Source organism: Alligator mississippiensis, chromosome 3, assembly GCF_030867095.1.
Source record: "Alligator mississippiensis isolate rAllMis1 chromosome 3, rAllMis1, whole genome shotgun sequence".
NCBI classification, from domain to species: Eukaryota; Metazoa; Chordata; order Crocodylia; family Alligatoridae; genus Alligator; species Alligator mississippiensis.
The window spans coordinates 40,047,787-40,063,855 of record NC_081826.1 but is presented as its reverse complement, the minus strand read 5'-3'; the positions used below and the strand labels follow the sequence as shown (position 1 = coordinate 40,063,855).

General features: G+C 45.4%; 1 protein-coding gene across 4 annotated transcripts in view; it reads right to left on the bottom strand.

Moving 5' to 3' along the window:
* STK3 (serine/threonine kinase 3) overlaps positions 1 to 15,546 on the bottom strand; it is a 305,616-nt gene extending 290,070 nt beyond the window's left edge. For 2 of the 4 annotated variants that reach the window (XM_059723848.1, XM_059723847.1), the window contains exons 1-3: positions 15,374 to 15,546; positions 4,460 to 4,540; positions 788 to 916 (exon numbers count right to left, since the gene is read on the bottom strand). In XM_059723848.1, coding sequence (XP_059579831.1) covers positions 788 to 916; positions 4,460 to 4,540; positions 15,374 to 15,396 — 233 coding nt within the window. In that variant the 5' untranslated portion in view covers positions 15,397 to 15,546. The remainder of the gene's footprint in view (positions 1 to 787; positions 917 to 4,459; positions 4,541 to 15,373) is intronic. The other 2 variants (XM_059723850.1, XM_014611649.3) reach the window with 2 other exon arrangements.
* Between the last annotated feature and the right edge of the window lie 523 nt (positions 15,547 to 16,069).

The following is a 16,069-nucleotide window of genomic DNA, read 5'->3' as shown; positions in this document are numbered from 1 at the left end:
CTCCCTTCCCTTTCATTTAAGCACAAAGACGTGCTATAACATCTTTGCCAGTCCTTTGAAACTGAAACCTAAAATTCATATGGATTAATCCGCTTATAGGAAACGTTAACAGCACTCCAAGACTTATAATTTAAGATTTTATCATCATGCCAAGTTATTTGGTTGGCAGAAGATACGTAATGGGTGTCTAAAGAGCCTACACCTCATTCTTCTAAGAATCATCATTAATTTGGAATACTAATTCAGGTGCCTCTATTATTCTTTCAATGATGAATAACAACTATACTTCTTCAGAAATCATGGAAGGAATTTGATCCTCAGCAGGCATGTCTACACGTGCCCCTGACTGCACAGTTGGTACTACATAGTCATATAATACTTGCTTTAGCAGTAGGGTTGAAAACGACCCGTGCACTGCTGGGACTGCAGTTCCAGCGGGTACTGTGCAGTCATTTAGTACTTGCTAAAGCAAGCAGTACTAAATGACTGCACAGTCCTGGCGGTGCACGGATCGTTTTCGATCCTACTGTGCAGTAGCAATGAGCTACTATGCAGTACCAGTGGCATCATGGGTAGTGCCTGCTGATACTACGTTGCCATAGCGATGAGCTACGGTGACATGGCATCTAGTGTAGACACACCCAGTAAGAACAAGTATAATGCACATTAAAGTGGCATATCAACTGAAATTTTGGAAAAGTCTATTTACAACAGCACTTGTCAAGTATATTTTCAAATAGACATTAGAAAAGGTAGCAGAAATAAAGAATTAAAACTATATTTGTACCTGTCACACTGTTGCATTATAGAAATTTCTTTAATTATTTCCTGAAGATCTGATTCAACAGGGACTTGTTTAATTGCCACAACTTGTCCAGATTCCTTGTGTATTGCTTTAAACACACTACCATAAGACCTAAAATTAAAAAGAGTAACAAATTAATTTTATTCCAACAAGGTATGTCCCTTCATCCTCCCAATAAGCACTGTCCTACAAAATACTGTCAATTTAGAAGTGTGGGAATTTTTGTTTTCAAAGAATTTCTAAGAAATGATACATTTCAAAGAATTTTAAAGAAATTCTTACCAACAGAAATGAATGCTGGTCCATGGCCTTAGATTACAAATGGTATAGTTGAATGTCTTTAAATCAATGCTCTCTTTAGAGTTTAAATAATTTTAGGTTTGTAAGTCATGCATCAGATTGTTAAGAATCTAATCAAAATGAGTGACTATATCTCACACGCATTTTTATATGTACATATATTATTTTTTAAAAGAAATAAAGTTATAGCTTCCTTTTTTGAAGGGGATTAGGGTGTTCCTAGTTTTCCATGTTATTATTACAAAGCCAGTTACCAGCCCAAAGGTTTTAGTTAGAAGATCTAAACCCAAGTGCACAGGGCTGGTTCAGAAGGCATTTTGCATTTTTTTTCTGCCTGTTCTTCCCTTGCAAGCCAGCCAGGGAGAGAAAAAAAATTGAGAAGATTCCTGTTGTGTCAATTCTAGTCCCTCAATGTCAGCCTTTCAATTTACTTGCATGGTACTACAGACACATGAATCCTGGGTTTGACCATAAACTGCATCCAACTGATAGGCCTGGTGGCAACGTGATGAGGCTACTCATGGTAGGGTAGCTCCTATAAAATACTACAATGTTGCAATCTCCAAGGTAAAGGTGAATATAGGTGTGTAAGAGGTCAGAGGCATGCCGCTTGAAGCCGAGTAGTCTCTCTCTGCTGGAAGAGTAGCGTTGTGTCCTGTGAAAGATCAGCTGCCATGCCTTGATGCTAGAGAGAGAGGTGCCAAAACAGTTTTGGGAGACAAAAGGGTTGGTTATAGGCTCAAGCAGTCAGCTTTTCTTCACAGGCTCCACCATCCTCATACCCTGCCCTAACCATACCAGATGCTCTGGGCATGTTGTTGCTCACCTGTAGTACTGAGGATCCAGTCTCAGTCTTATGGACTCCTTTGCCTATGGTCCCCCACTTAAGTTAGCTGCTTGCCCCGTTCTTCCTGGCACAGTTCTCAAGAGAGCCACTTCTTAGTTCTAAACCCACCCTTATCTTCAGGGTCAGGATGGATTACACCCTCCTTGGGTGTAATCTCATCTGTGCCCGGTCTCCTCTAGGTTCCTTAAACGGTTGCCTTCACCCCTCAGGACTGGACTCGTCAACGAAGCAGTCTTCTCCGTCTGCGCTGGCTCACACCAGGTAAGTGAGGGGACCAGGGCTTTCCTCCAAGCCCCAGCGTTGGTCCCCTCTCTCCTCAGTCTTTGCCATCTTCTCTCTCTTCACCTCGTCTCCCCCTTCTCCTGTCCAACTCCTGACGCTTGCTCGGCGTCCGTTTAAATTCCCTTTCTGGCCGGCTGGGTCTGCCGTGGCAGCATCCAATTTGCTGCCTTCCTCACCCAGCTGTTTTTCTGTTAACTTCTCGATGCAGCTTTTTTTCCTCTTTGCCCACACCATTCTCCCTCTCTCAGGCTCGAACCCTGGCAGCTAGGTTTGCCATGGCAGCCTTTGATCTGCCATGCCCCAGCTGATTTCCTTAGTCGGGGCACAGCACCTTTCCCAGCCCCTCTCACTGTGGTTTCCTCAGCGTCTCTAGGTAAGTTTATTTTCTTTGTTTCATTCTTTGCATTCTCACGGCAGGGTGTTTCAGCCACCCTGTCACAAGGTGCCTCAAAATCCTAGCACCTACTGCCTTGTGGGTATTCCTTGGTTGGAGAACTGACTAAAGGACATCATCCTGAAACTCATCCTCACTGAAGCATTACGCAGTCAGCAGAAGTTCTTATTTGTTGCTCTCTGGCAGAAGCTACAACCAGCAAGGCACTGAATGTGGAAACAGTAGGTCTTGGGTGGGTCTCAGGACTCCACTCTTCCATAATCTTGCCTAGGCATACGCATAGAAGGTCTTGGTACGTGCATAAGAGGGCTAGTCCCCATGATCCAAAGGATGAACAGCTGCCTACTACTGAAGACCCACGATTCCTTCATCCATTGGTATCTATCAAAAGCATATGTAAACACTTGCTTTGACCCAAGAAAATCATTTTTCTAAGCTAGGAAATTCCAGAGAAAGCCCAGCAAATTTTAGGTTTACCATAGGCTTCATGAGTGGCAAGGGACACAGTCCCTGTCCAATTTACAAAGCCCGCAGAGTTCCTAAAATTCTGGTGATGACAAAAGAACACCAGGACAACACACTTGTAAAACAAGTCACAGTGACTTTGAAGTCCCTAGACCATAAAACTCTTCTATACTCAAATATTTCTTTTCTCTACCCCCACCCAAATTCTCTGCAGCTAAACAAAGTGCTAAAATAAGAGCAGAGTCATAATTTGTAGGTGTCTCAAGTGTCCTTAAGTGCTATAAAAGTGAAGATACAGACTGTGTATGGCAATGTAACACTGCAAATTGGCTTGAATTCTATCAGCAAATGACTCCGATGTGCTTCAGATCACATTTGTTCTCCCCAACAGAGCATAATAGAGAGCTGGTCAGTCTGCCAGCATCCCACAGTGCTCTCTCAAACCCCCCTGAAACACTGGCCTTGTTGAGACTCACTGACCCACAGCATTGATGAAGGAAACTTCCTGTGGCAGCAGCCAAGTGCCTGGATGAGACCCACAGTGCGGGAGCCCCAGCAGCACCACAGGAAGAAGGCCAGCATCACCAGTGCTCGGCTACTGCCATGGGAGCAAGCCATGTTGCAGGCTTCTTCCCATAGTTCTGCTGGGGCTCCAGTACTGCAAGTCTGGTCAGCTTGGCTGCTCAGTACCACTGCTCTGGCCAGAGAATTTAAGCCCTAACAGCACTGCAGAATGCAGCCAAACACCACAACTTGTTCCTGCGGCTGCAATCAAGCACCTAGAATGCTGGTCTTCTTTCTTCTGGGCTCCAAACCAGCAGGAACAGGTGCTGGTTGGATCCAGCATTGAGGGTGGGCGTCCATGGGCCCAATATGGCCCACAGACCAGTCCCATGCCACTCAGCTGCCCCAAGGAACCAGATAAGTTTGACACCCCTGGTCTATCTTAACACAGAAAGAAACCAGAGAGGGGGAGACAAGAACAACAAAAAGCTTTAAATTACTACCATTCCCCATCTACTTCTCAAATTTGCAAACGGAGTATGGTTTGTGGCAAAGAAAGAGCTCCGGACTTCAATACAACCACAAAAAACATAGTTAATTTTTCTGGCTCAGTAAATTAAAGACATTATTAAAAAAAAAAAATAATAATAAAATAAAAGTGTATGGGTAATTTAAGGGGCGGGGCAGGGAATTCACACAAGCATTTCTGGTTTTATTTTTAAAAGTTGCTTAAGAAAACCAATACAATACAGTGTGCTCCACTTTATTAGATGACACACTATCATGGACTACTTGACATTAGTTTTGAATGTGCTCGTGCTGCCTTCTCCCTGCCTCTGCAGAGGCTCACAGCTGCACTTACCCTTCACCAAGCTTCTCTAAGACATCAAAGACTTCTTCAGGCTGCTTAGTTAAACTATCTTCACTTAGCTTCTTTAGCTTGCTGTTGGAAAAAGAAAAATATATTAATTTATTTTTGTCTTAAAAACAATAGCCACACAAAGTAAGAAGCAGAGAGATTACAGAGAGATAGGTAAAGAGTGCTTTAATGAGTGCAAGTGTCTAAAGCGTGTCTGTTAAAAAAAAGTACACGAGAGGGGTGGGGGAAGGGAGAGAAATGAAGACTCCTCCCTCACAAACTGGGACCTTCCCAACAACAGTTGCTCACTGCTGCTAGGCTTCAATTTTTGTGATCCACTTCTTTACCCTACTAGGATCTAAATCCAAGGAAGGAGAGCAATAGGCTTGCACCCACTTCTCCAAATCATCCAATAAAATATCTTCATCTTCCCAGTGACGTTAAACATGTACTGAAGATGCAGACTGCAGTATATAAATGACTTAAGAAATCACACCCTTCTTAAAGCCACCCTGTGTGCAGTAACTACATTCTTTGCCATTAGAAATCCAGAGTAAATACAAACCATGAGATTTAGAAACTGGACAATCCAGAACAGTGATGCTCAACCTCCAGCTAGTGGAGATAGTCCTCAGATCTGGAAATTCGGCAGTGTGGGAGGTGGCAGCATTTAATTGGATAGCAAAACCCTGACAAACCTTATAATCTCTCAGTGTAAATTACACATAAAAAAAAAACACTAAATAAACATCAGTAAAGGTCCAAAGTCAAACACTCAAAAGCAAGTAAACACCAGATACATTGGGGGTCAAGTTGCACACACAACCTGTAATTAAAGACTTTGTGCTTATACACAATAACATATGCTTTGTCTCCTTACACAGACCTAACTTAGTCTCTTCCCAGCCCTATCCCACAGGTCATCATCTCATTTTAAGCCCCCACCCCCACCAGACTTTCCGTACCAGTCCTGTTGCTACACTTGGTTCCTGGAACAGCCACCCAGCCTCCTCATCTGATCTTAGACTGTCTGCTGTCTCCCAGATCCCTTAGTTCCCAAACTTCTAGAAAATCCAGAAAGAGAGCAACCAGCCCACAAGCATTTGGTAAAAATACTGATATTAAAACAAGCCATGCACACCACACAAGTAGTAGTGAAGCCTTGTAATTAGTGTGCAAATCTTTCACCAGTCCTAAAAAAAAAAAAAAAAAAAAAAAAAAAAAATGGACAAAATTTTGCTATGAGGTGTCTCCACAGCAATTTAACTGTATATGGCAACTATAGGGACTATTAAAAGTGGAAGAGGAGTTACAATGGCAAATATTTTTTATACAAAGTATTCCATATGGAGAAAAAAAAAAACAAAAACTTAAAAGTATGGCAGATCAGTGGGACCTTATGGAGAACGTTATGTTATGACAACTTCCTACAAAAGGACTCGAAAGAAAGGGAGAAGAAGAGGGGCACAGAGTTAGGAAGATTTTGCTAGAGATTTAACATTAACAAAAAAAAAAAAAAAACAAAAAAAAAAAAAACCACACACAGTATTGCAAATATGAAACATTGAACACTCCCTTATTAAAAAGCCAAGCAATCTTGGGGTACAACAATTTGAAAAAGAGGTTGCTGGTAAGCTTGGACAAGCAATATTCATATATATATGCCAATAAGTAAAAAAAGAGTGCAAAATAATAGTGGTCTAAGACACAGGCCATGACTTAAAGTCTGGAATAAATGAGTAAGGAAATCTTTGGAGACTACAGGGCAAGGGGAAAAGAATGCCACTGATGCCAACATGCAATGTGGCAGTTGGCACAAGTATAGAAAGTATCTACTGTTGAGGAGAAAGGGTACACAAACCATAATAGAGCCCAAGCAGCTTGCTTACTACAAACATGCAAACAAGAAGCAGGACATTTTATGGGTCAAAGGTAGAATAAAAATCTTCAAGCAAAGGAAAAAAGTAGTAGCCAAGGAACACAAAGAGAAACTGCACCAAGAATCTAAAAGAACCACCAAAGAAAGTTTGTACAAGTAAGTGCCCTAGTAAGTGCCTCATCTGTTTTCTTTGAGAATCTCCCTCAGTTTGTGAACCAGAACAGTGATTTTCAGTCAAGATGCCACTGAGGTGCCTTGAGATCCTTTCAAGAGTGCCATTGGCTACTATGCAAAATTAGCACTGTTATACGTGCAAACACAATTCATAAGGGAAATCCACAGATTTCAAACAGGAATCCATAGCGTTACAAACACCAACCTGCTATGGTGGTCCCAAGTTCTTTGCAAGAGAAAAATTGCTTAATTATTTTTTTTGTGCCTTGAGTCTCAGCTAGAACAGAAGTTTTCAACCTCATTAAAATGAAGGCACTCCTCAAAAAAAATACTAACCTCTTAGCATTCACTTGAGGGTTTGTTTTGTTTTGTTTTTGGCTATAGGAAAAAATTAAAATTAAATTAAAAAAAACAAAACAAAAGACACAACCAAGCAAATCTTCTATTGCAAAATGTTCAGAAACACCATGAAAAGATTAAAGTGTTTTTGATATTTGGGATTCCCATCTGAAATCTCTGGGTTTCTTACAAATAAGATGTAGAGGTATCTGCACACCTAGCAGTGTTAATATTGCACAGCACCCCACAATACTCTTATATGGATCTCACAACACCCTGGTTGAGAATCACTGAACTAGAAAAAGTTAGAGGCAAAATTGAAATCTGCTAGTGAAGAACATATTCTATTCTTGGGTAAGTGAGAAGCAACATAGATCTCTTTGTTGGGGAAAAAAAAAACCCCAACAGATAAATTTGCATTAGAAAGTCAAGGAGGGAAAACAGTATTTGCCTTTCATAAAGGGCAAATTTGGCCTCATCAAGAATTTGTATTTCAGATTCAGGAAAAAAAAAAAAAAAGATATGAAAAGGAAACTCAAACCAGATATCAGTAGGAGTCAATTAACCTATAAAGATGCGTTCACAAAAAAAGGTTCCCTCAGTGACAGACTGAACATGATTGGAGGAGAATTTAAAGCATATGAGATATTGGAGGTGGTCTCTATGCAAATACACAAAACACAAGCAAATGGCATCATGCACTCTCTGGCATCTCCTTTGGCAGATATTACTTCCCAATAAAGCACTTTCGGATTTGTTCAATAGAAACATGTTATTTTACCACCATTCCAAGTCCTATCAGAGAGTTTAGGAACAAGCAGAAGAATAAAAGGATGACAAGTTTGGAGCAGCACAATCACAATAGATTGGGAAGAGTGCTAGAAACACTAATAAACAATAGCCTTAAAACGGCTATTTTCAAACAACGAAAATACTACAGTACTTGGAAAAGAACTTAACCACCAAGGAAAGAGTGCCCCTTGGCTTCTCACTTTTCTTATTTATTCTGACCCAACATATATGTTATTGATATTAATACAAAAAGACATCCAAACAATAATGAAAGTTGGAGACTGCAGGACTTATTGAACTGTATTAGTAAATTTTTCTCCTCATATGCATCTCAAACAACAGGCAGCAGGATACCACAGCAAGAAAGAATTCAAAATATCATTACTACTAATGCCAGTCTTTGACCTGCTGAACTGTACCACAATCCTCATAGATGTTTCAAAGGGAGACCTCCGAACTGTGTTACTACTGAAACATTAGATTTAACAATTACTTGTATTACAAGGTAGCTCAAAAAAAACAAAACAAAAACAAAAAAACACCACAACATAAACCAGGAATAAAATATCTATCACTATATCTGTGCGAGTTCTTTTGTTAGGTAGCAAACAGCATAACTTACAACAAACATAGGGAGATCTAACCCGAAAAAAATCAACCACAGACTCATCCAGCTCACAGGCCCAGAAAGTTGTTAGTCACCAATCTACTGTAGTCCTATCAATGTCACTGTCTTACAGGCAGGGTTAGAGTGATGGGCTAGTCATGATGGTCCAGGAAAGAGAGAGAAGAAAGGACTGCACCATCTTTTATTGCACCAACTACATAGTTGACAGGAAGACTGACAAGCTTTCAGGTACTACAGTACTCTTCCTTAGGGCTCTGTGAGATAAGCAGCAGAACTAAATCAGCAGATGGAACAAGGGCTTGTATATTCCAGATAACTAAAGTGAATATACATTTTTGTGACACCCACTATATGCAATGAAAGCTGCAGAGAGAACCAATGAGCGAGATTAGATTTTAAAAGTATTTGCACCAAATTCAGGGAAAAAAAAAAAAAACATTTGAAACTGGCCATAAGCCATTGACAGCAATATAATTCATGACCTTAGATTGTGAATAATACCATTTAAGCCAGGGGCAGGCAAAATATGGCCCACAGGCCACATTCAGCCCACCAGATGCTTCCATCTGGCCCATGGAGCTCCTTCAAAACCCAGATAATGGTGGCTGCCTGCCTGAAAGCCTCCAATGGCATGAGCTGCTAGCTGCAGGCACCTTGCTGGCTTCGCCCTACCCCTAGCTCAGGCCAGGTCTGCAGCTTAAGAGGGGCCAGAAGGGCTGGGCCAGATGATGTGGCACCAGTGAGGTGAAGGGGTGCCTGGGGTAGCTTCTGTCCAGCTTCTAGCTGGAGAGGATCCTGATGTGCAGATAAGAGAAAGCAGTGGCTGGGCGGGCTTCACTGCATGCCACTCAGGCCGGGTAGGAACAATACCAAGGATAGAAAGCTGTAGTTGGGCCAGCTTTGGCCACGTGCTGCTTTGCCATGTGCCGCTTGGGACCATATGGGCTGGGCAAGGAGCAGCAGTGGCTGAGCCGTGTGCTACTCAGGACCAGCCCAGCCCAGCCCAGCCCGAACAGCACGTGGCAAAGCTTTGCCTTCCCATCCCAGCCAGGCTGGCACCAGAGAGGGAAAGCCGGAGCTGGGCTGGCTTCAGGCACGTGCTGCTCAGGACGGGACGGGCCCAGCCAGGTCAGCACTGGGGAGGGAAAGCTGCAGCTTAGCCGGTCCCGAGTGGCACGCAGCTCAGCTGCTGCTTCTCCTCGACGGTGCCAACCCAGCCAGACCCAACCTGTCCCGAGGACAGCTACTCCTGCTGCCCGCCCAGGCCCTGCAGCAATGCATTCCGGCCCCGGGCCATGAAGAATTGCCAGATTTTGTTAAATCAAAGGAATTGCTGCATTGGTCATCTGGCTTCACATACCTGCCAAAGATTTGAGCCCATATAGTAAAGAATCTAAGCTAAAATATAACTAACTAAATAAAATGGACAACATTATAGATATTTAGCACTACTCAGCAAGTTTGCAATGCCAACTATACCAGTAAATCAATTTTGTAAGTACTTCATTACCAAACGCCATGATGCTTAACTAGCAGCATGTGCTGGCCCCAGGTCCACAGGCTATATGTAGTGTAGAGACCAATTGGCAAAAGCAGCACATGGCACAGGGGCTACAACAAGCAGCACATGGGTCCAGTCTGGAGCATTCACTGCACAAGCAGCATCAGTCCAGGACACACACTGCATGTGCGCCTGTGCTAGACTGGCCCCACACAATGGATCTGGGGTCAGTCTGGATCAGGCCCACAGATCAGCCGCACATGCACAACACAGGGCAAGGCCAGTCCAGTGTAAACTACACACAGTGAATGAGGCTGGAGCAGACACACACTGCACACAGAGCTAGTCCAGGGCAAGCACTGCAAGTTGCACTAGCACCAGACCACGCTGAATCCAGGGTCAGTCCAGATCTGCCCTCTACTTTGCATCCTGCACAAGGTGAGCAGGGCTGAAGGTGGCGCACGCTGCATGCATTACCCACACTGGGCTCGATACAGCACGTGGGACCAGTCTGTGAATGCAATATGGCAACTAGATGAGTTTGGCACCCCTGATCTGCAAGATGAACAAGCAAGCATCAGGAAAAAGAATCCAAGAATGGAGAATAGCTAAGAGACAAGAATAAGTGTGGGTATGTCAAAAGAACAAAATCAATACATTGATGAAGTTATGAATTTTAGAAAAGTAACTGCAAGTACATGCATGAATTTTAGAAAAGTAACACAAGGACATGCCCACCAATATTTTGCTGTGTGGGAACGTAAAATGAGGGAAGAATAGAGACACTGTAAAATTAAAGTGAATCCCAAGCCTTTTTTCTCCGATTAATAATAATTTGTATTACAACCAAAAAAATTTACGAACACATTCCTTTATTTCAAAGCCTTATGCATCTATTCACTTTCAGTTTCCCTTCTATATAATCAGTTTCTTTTTTGGTCAGTCCACAAATCACAGCTGCCTGTGTGTGAATACCACAACAATCTGACTCAGTTTTCCTGGTACGTAACAGTTGAAACCTTTTGGAAGTACTAAATAACAGCCCCTACTGCACTGTGCTGGTGCTGAATGGTTATTTTTAGCCACTACGTCAGGGGTAGCCAACGTTTTTTGGCCAGAGTGCCAAAAAACCCACAATGTCTACCTTGGAAGATGCTGGAGTACCGATATGCTGGAGCCCGGAGCAGCTGTTTGCAGCCTCCTGACTGCAGCTGGCCCACAGAGCCTGGTCTGCTTGCAGTAGGGCTTGCAGCTTCCCAGCTGCCTGCTGAGAGCAGCCTGGGCTCCATGGCTGGCAGCACCTGCTTAGAGCCTGGGCTGGCAGTGGTGTGCCGAGCAAAACGGCCTTGCGTGCCATGCTCGGCACACATGCTGGGGGTTGCTGAACCCTGCACTACATAATCATAAGACTACCATCAACCCTGAAACAACACAGACCTAATACCCTAACCTGACACAGGTAAAGCAAGAGAACCACCACAGCCAACGTTCAGCTTCTACATAAAGAATACCATATAGTTGATCGGGGGTGTCACTCATCCAATCCAACAGACCAGAAGGTCACTGGGCTGGTCTGTGGGCCAAATGGGACTGATACCCTGTGCTGCATGAAGCCTCAACAGCACTAGGTCCAGCCCATATGCTGCATGCAGCATGCACTGGCCCACAGAAGGAGAAGAAACTACAGAAGGACAACAGACAAATGGACAACTAAATGACAGATAAAATTCAACATAAATGAGTAGTGATGCACATGAAATACCTGTGCCATACCTGAAGCATAATGGGCTCTGCATTAGCCATTACCATGCAGGAAACAGAGCTGGAGTCATTGTGGACAGTTTGCTAAAAGTATCAGCTCAGTGCTCAGCACCAAAAAGACAAACAAAGTGTTGGGAATTATTAAATTGTAGGAAAGGAAATGGTAAACAAAAGAGAAATATCATTATGCCCCTTTACAAATCCATGGTGCACCCACACCTTGAACACTGTGCCCAGTTTTGGTCCCCATACTTCAAGAATGATATAGACCAGGAGTGAGCAGTTATTTTGGAGGGAGGGCCACTTTAGGAATTTTAGTGAACTGTTGCAGGCCAGGGGGAGGGGCAGCTGATCCTATCTGGCCTGGGCCCGTCTGCCCTGCACCCGTCACTGGGGACACCAGACAGTCTCCATAGAGACCAGTGAGCAAGGTCGGGAACACAGGGCAGTGACACCACAGGGCTAGAGCAGAGCCATGATCCGCTTCCCATACATCTATAAATTGGAAACATTAAAGAAGTATTTTATGATAAATACAAGCAAGCAGGTTTCTGAAACGCTGTTCTACTAGGAAAAAGATCAGCAAGCGGCTAAATTGCAGAAAAGAAGCGTGAAAAAATGTAGCATCTTCCAGAAAGTGGTGTCATAGTTGTTGTTTTTTTTTTTATCATCATGTCTTATAATGTTTGGTATAGCTCGTAGAATTACAGGAATAAATGAGAACCTCATAAGTCACTTGAAAAAGGGAGGGACAGAGAACTACTGGAAAAAAAAGGAGGAGTTGTGTAAGCACACACACTTTAAATCATGCTTGCACAATTCGAATTTTTTTTCCAGTAGTTCTGTTATACATATACATCTCATATGCAAGGAACTTGAACTCTACCACTTTAAAGATTTTGAGGAAACTTGCCTCAAGATTATTTTAGCACTTGAGCAATACTGTTCTTTATTCTTCCAAACCAGAGAGGCAGTGGCACACAAGTTAGAACATAAGCAAAGTTCCAAACTCCCACTTCAGTGCAACATAGCCTGCAGGCCCATGGGTGTGTACCACTATAGTTCCCCAAACACCTAAATGTTTGCTGCTGCAAAACCCAGAACTGTCTCTGTCTTGACAGTGATGGACAAGCTAGGTTCCTAAGCTCTTTAGAGATCTACAAACTAAACATTCTTCTATGCCCCCTATTGGGTCTGAAGTGAAAAGCATTGTCAGCAAACACCTACTGGATTGGATCCCACACAAACAAGGGAAGAGAAAGAGGTGCTGGTGGTGATTTCATTTTATCCAATATATCCATGACTACAGTCTTCACCCAGAGTATGGGGGGGGGGGAAGGAAGGAAAAAAAAAAAAAAAAAAAAACAACAAACACACTCTCCTGCTCGAAGGGATTTGAACCTCATCTCTCAACTCCCATGCTTCAGCTAAAAGGCTATAGGTGAAGCATGTTCTCCTTCCTGTTGAAGGAATTGAACTTGCCATAAGGTAACTTAAATTATCATTGTGCTGCAACATCAAGAAAGCAAAACTCTCTCACCTAGTGATTAGGCCACTTGCCCGCATGGGCAAAGGGAACATATGGGTTCAATAAATACAGCAATATATCCATGGGGATTCTCACACTTAAAAACCTATCCTGGCTTTAGGTGTCCATGCCAGTCTTTTCTCCAAGAAGACAGCCAGAAGAAGAGTCATACCATTTTCATACTAGCTCAGATACTCATCCTGGACAAGGGAATCCTGGGTTTTATCTGTGCCAGTGTCAACCCATTCTTTCATCAGCATTCCCTATAAATTATTTTAAACCAGCACACTAAGCAGAGCTACCTGTGAATCACATTATTGAGTGCCTAAATATTTCCATGCAGTGTATACAGAAACTAATGCATGACTATAGCTGTTATTGTACTAGGTAGAACCCAAAAACAAGGCACGCTAAGCTCCAGGTGAGCCCTTACACCAAAACTGTAGGAGGCGATCAGCTTGGGGTGTTTATCATTTGGCATCCAGCTTGAGACAGCTAACGTTTAATTCAGAGATACTGTCCATCCTGCAACTCTCACTGGAATGACCCAGCTCTGGTCGGAGGTAGGCACGTGAGCCAGCACTAGGACCCACTGCCACTTTTCTCCTTGGTAGCTTTCTTGTGGCCACCACTTTCTCTCCATGGTGGCATGATGAGAGCAATCACTGCCAAAGCCCCCCACCACAGAACACCACCAATGCCCCACATCCTTAGGCCAGGTCCAACCATAAATTTAAGCCAGGACTCAGCAGCCATCACCACTTCCAAGGAGAAAGTGGGGGGAGGCAAGGCCAGTATTACCAACTCAAAATTTGATTGAGAGCCTCATGACATGAAGCCTGGCCCACAAACAGTTTTTGTACTTCTATAGCTATTTTTATAGAAAATTAAGAGTCAGTTATAGAACTGCTCTACCCCAATATAGCTTATTCCCTCTTCCGAAACAGCAATATGTTATGCAGATGATATAAGCGTGTTTATAGCTATATCTGTATCAAGGCAGGATTGTGCCACTTTACACCAATACAGCCAAAGCAATACTACTACGCGTTTAGAGAAGACCTTGGCATTATATTTACACCAGCCACTCTTGAATTCATATTATTACATGAAGATTCATTACAAAGTTTCTTGTGTTCATAGTTAGAGACATGCTTGAAGACACAAACTGTAAAGGCTCAAAATGACACAGGCAAAGAAAAAAAAATTAAACAAAAAGGTGAAGTGTGCTTATTGAAAGCCATTCTTGATTTTACCTCCCTGACTCACATAGGGCTGGAAGGGACCTCCAGAGGCTGTCTAGGCCTGTGCTTGTCAACCTTTCCTGTACCAGGACCCACTTGTAAACATGGATAGCCAGTCCCAACACAGTGCCCCCTGCCCACCAGTGTGTGGGGCAGGGGGTGGGTGTATGGGGCAGGGAGTGGATGTGGGGCATGGAAGGCCTCAAGCAGCCCTTTGCAGGCTCTGACAGCCTGCAAGGGAAAAGCCATGTTTTTCCCACATTTTTCTCCTTTAAAAAGGAGAATCCATGTTTTAAGTGTGTTGATTCATCTTTAAAAGTTTGTTCCAACCTTTTTGTATTTTCTTGCGAGCCACTTTTGGGTCACAACCCACCAGTTGCTGATCTAGTCCAACCCCCTGCCCGAGGTAGGATCATCTGTATCCAAACCTTCTCACACAACCATAATCTACAGTCACAAGACTACCCTCAACCCTGACAACACAGACCTAACACCCCAACCTGCCACAGGTGAAGCAGGGCAGCCAGGGGCCTGCTTCCCTAAAATATTGACAACGAACACCAAGAGGGCACGCCACAGCCCCCACTACAGGGGCCCTCGCTCTCACCAGCCTGACCCTGGGTGAAACTGACCCCACGTCTGGCGATGCGTCTGCCCCGGAGCAGAGGGGCAAGCCCCCGCAGCCAGGAGCCGCAGGTCCCAGCAGGAGCGCTGGCACAGCCCAGAGTCCCCGGCCTGGGGAAAGCTTAACGCCCCTCTCAGCAGAGGGAAGCGGGGAGCAACCCGCCGAGCCCGGCACTCCCTTAGCGGGACACGGGCCCGCCCGGGCGCCGCTGCAGGGCTGCCCGGCTTGGCCTTGCCCGGCCAACAGGAGGCTTTGCAGGAGTTTAAAACCCCTCAGCCTCAAGGCCGGGCCGGGCCGGCCCGGCCCAGGGGAGCTGCTGCCGCCGCACCCGCCGCCGGCTCAGCTCTGGCTGGGCTGCCCCCGGCCCGGCCCGGCCCGCGGCCTAGCCCCAACCGCCGCCGCCGCCGCCCCGTCCCCTCCCCTCGGGGCCCCGACCAGGCCCTCACCTCTTGGGCGCTGCCGGCTCCATGGTGCAAGCGGCCTGGGGTGTAGCCACACCCGCCCCGCCAACTCCGCACAACTTCGCGGCGGCGCTGGCCCTTTAAGTGGGACTCGCGCCTCCCCCGCGGGCGCCGCTCTCAGACAAACGCGGCTGGCGCCAGCCCGACTGCTGGTCGCTGAAAGCCCGCCCCACCCGCTCCCTCCTCTCATTGGCCCCGAGGGGACAGGGCGGAAGAAGTGGATTGGGTCCCACCGGCGTCAATTGTTTGACTTTAAGGACCCAGGAGGCGGAAGCGAGAACAAACGCCTTCCCCCAGGAGCAGGCGAATGCGGGGCTCGGGGCGCAGCCAACGCGTTCCCAGCGTGCCCCGCTCCGCCTGGGCCGCCGCGGGGCACGCTGGGACATGGAGTCCCCACAGGAAGTCGCTTCCTGCATGGGTTCTCGCCTCTGGCCCGGCTCGCGTCGCCTGCACGTGACGGGCACGACCTCGCCATCCCCGAGCTCGGGCGGGGCGGCTCCAGCGTGCATTGCCTGGGCGCAGCCGTTCAGCACCGAGGCAAAGGGCTCCTGGCGCGGCCCTGTCTGCCGAGGGGGCTTCCAGGCCCGGCTCCCGCTGCCCCGGCCAGTCACCGCTGCTGCATGCGGGCAGGAAGCACAGGTGTGTGGCTTGCGTGTCAGGACACCTGCACGTCTGGTGGTC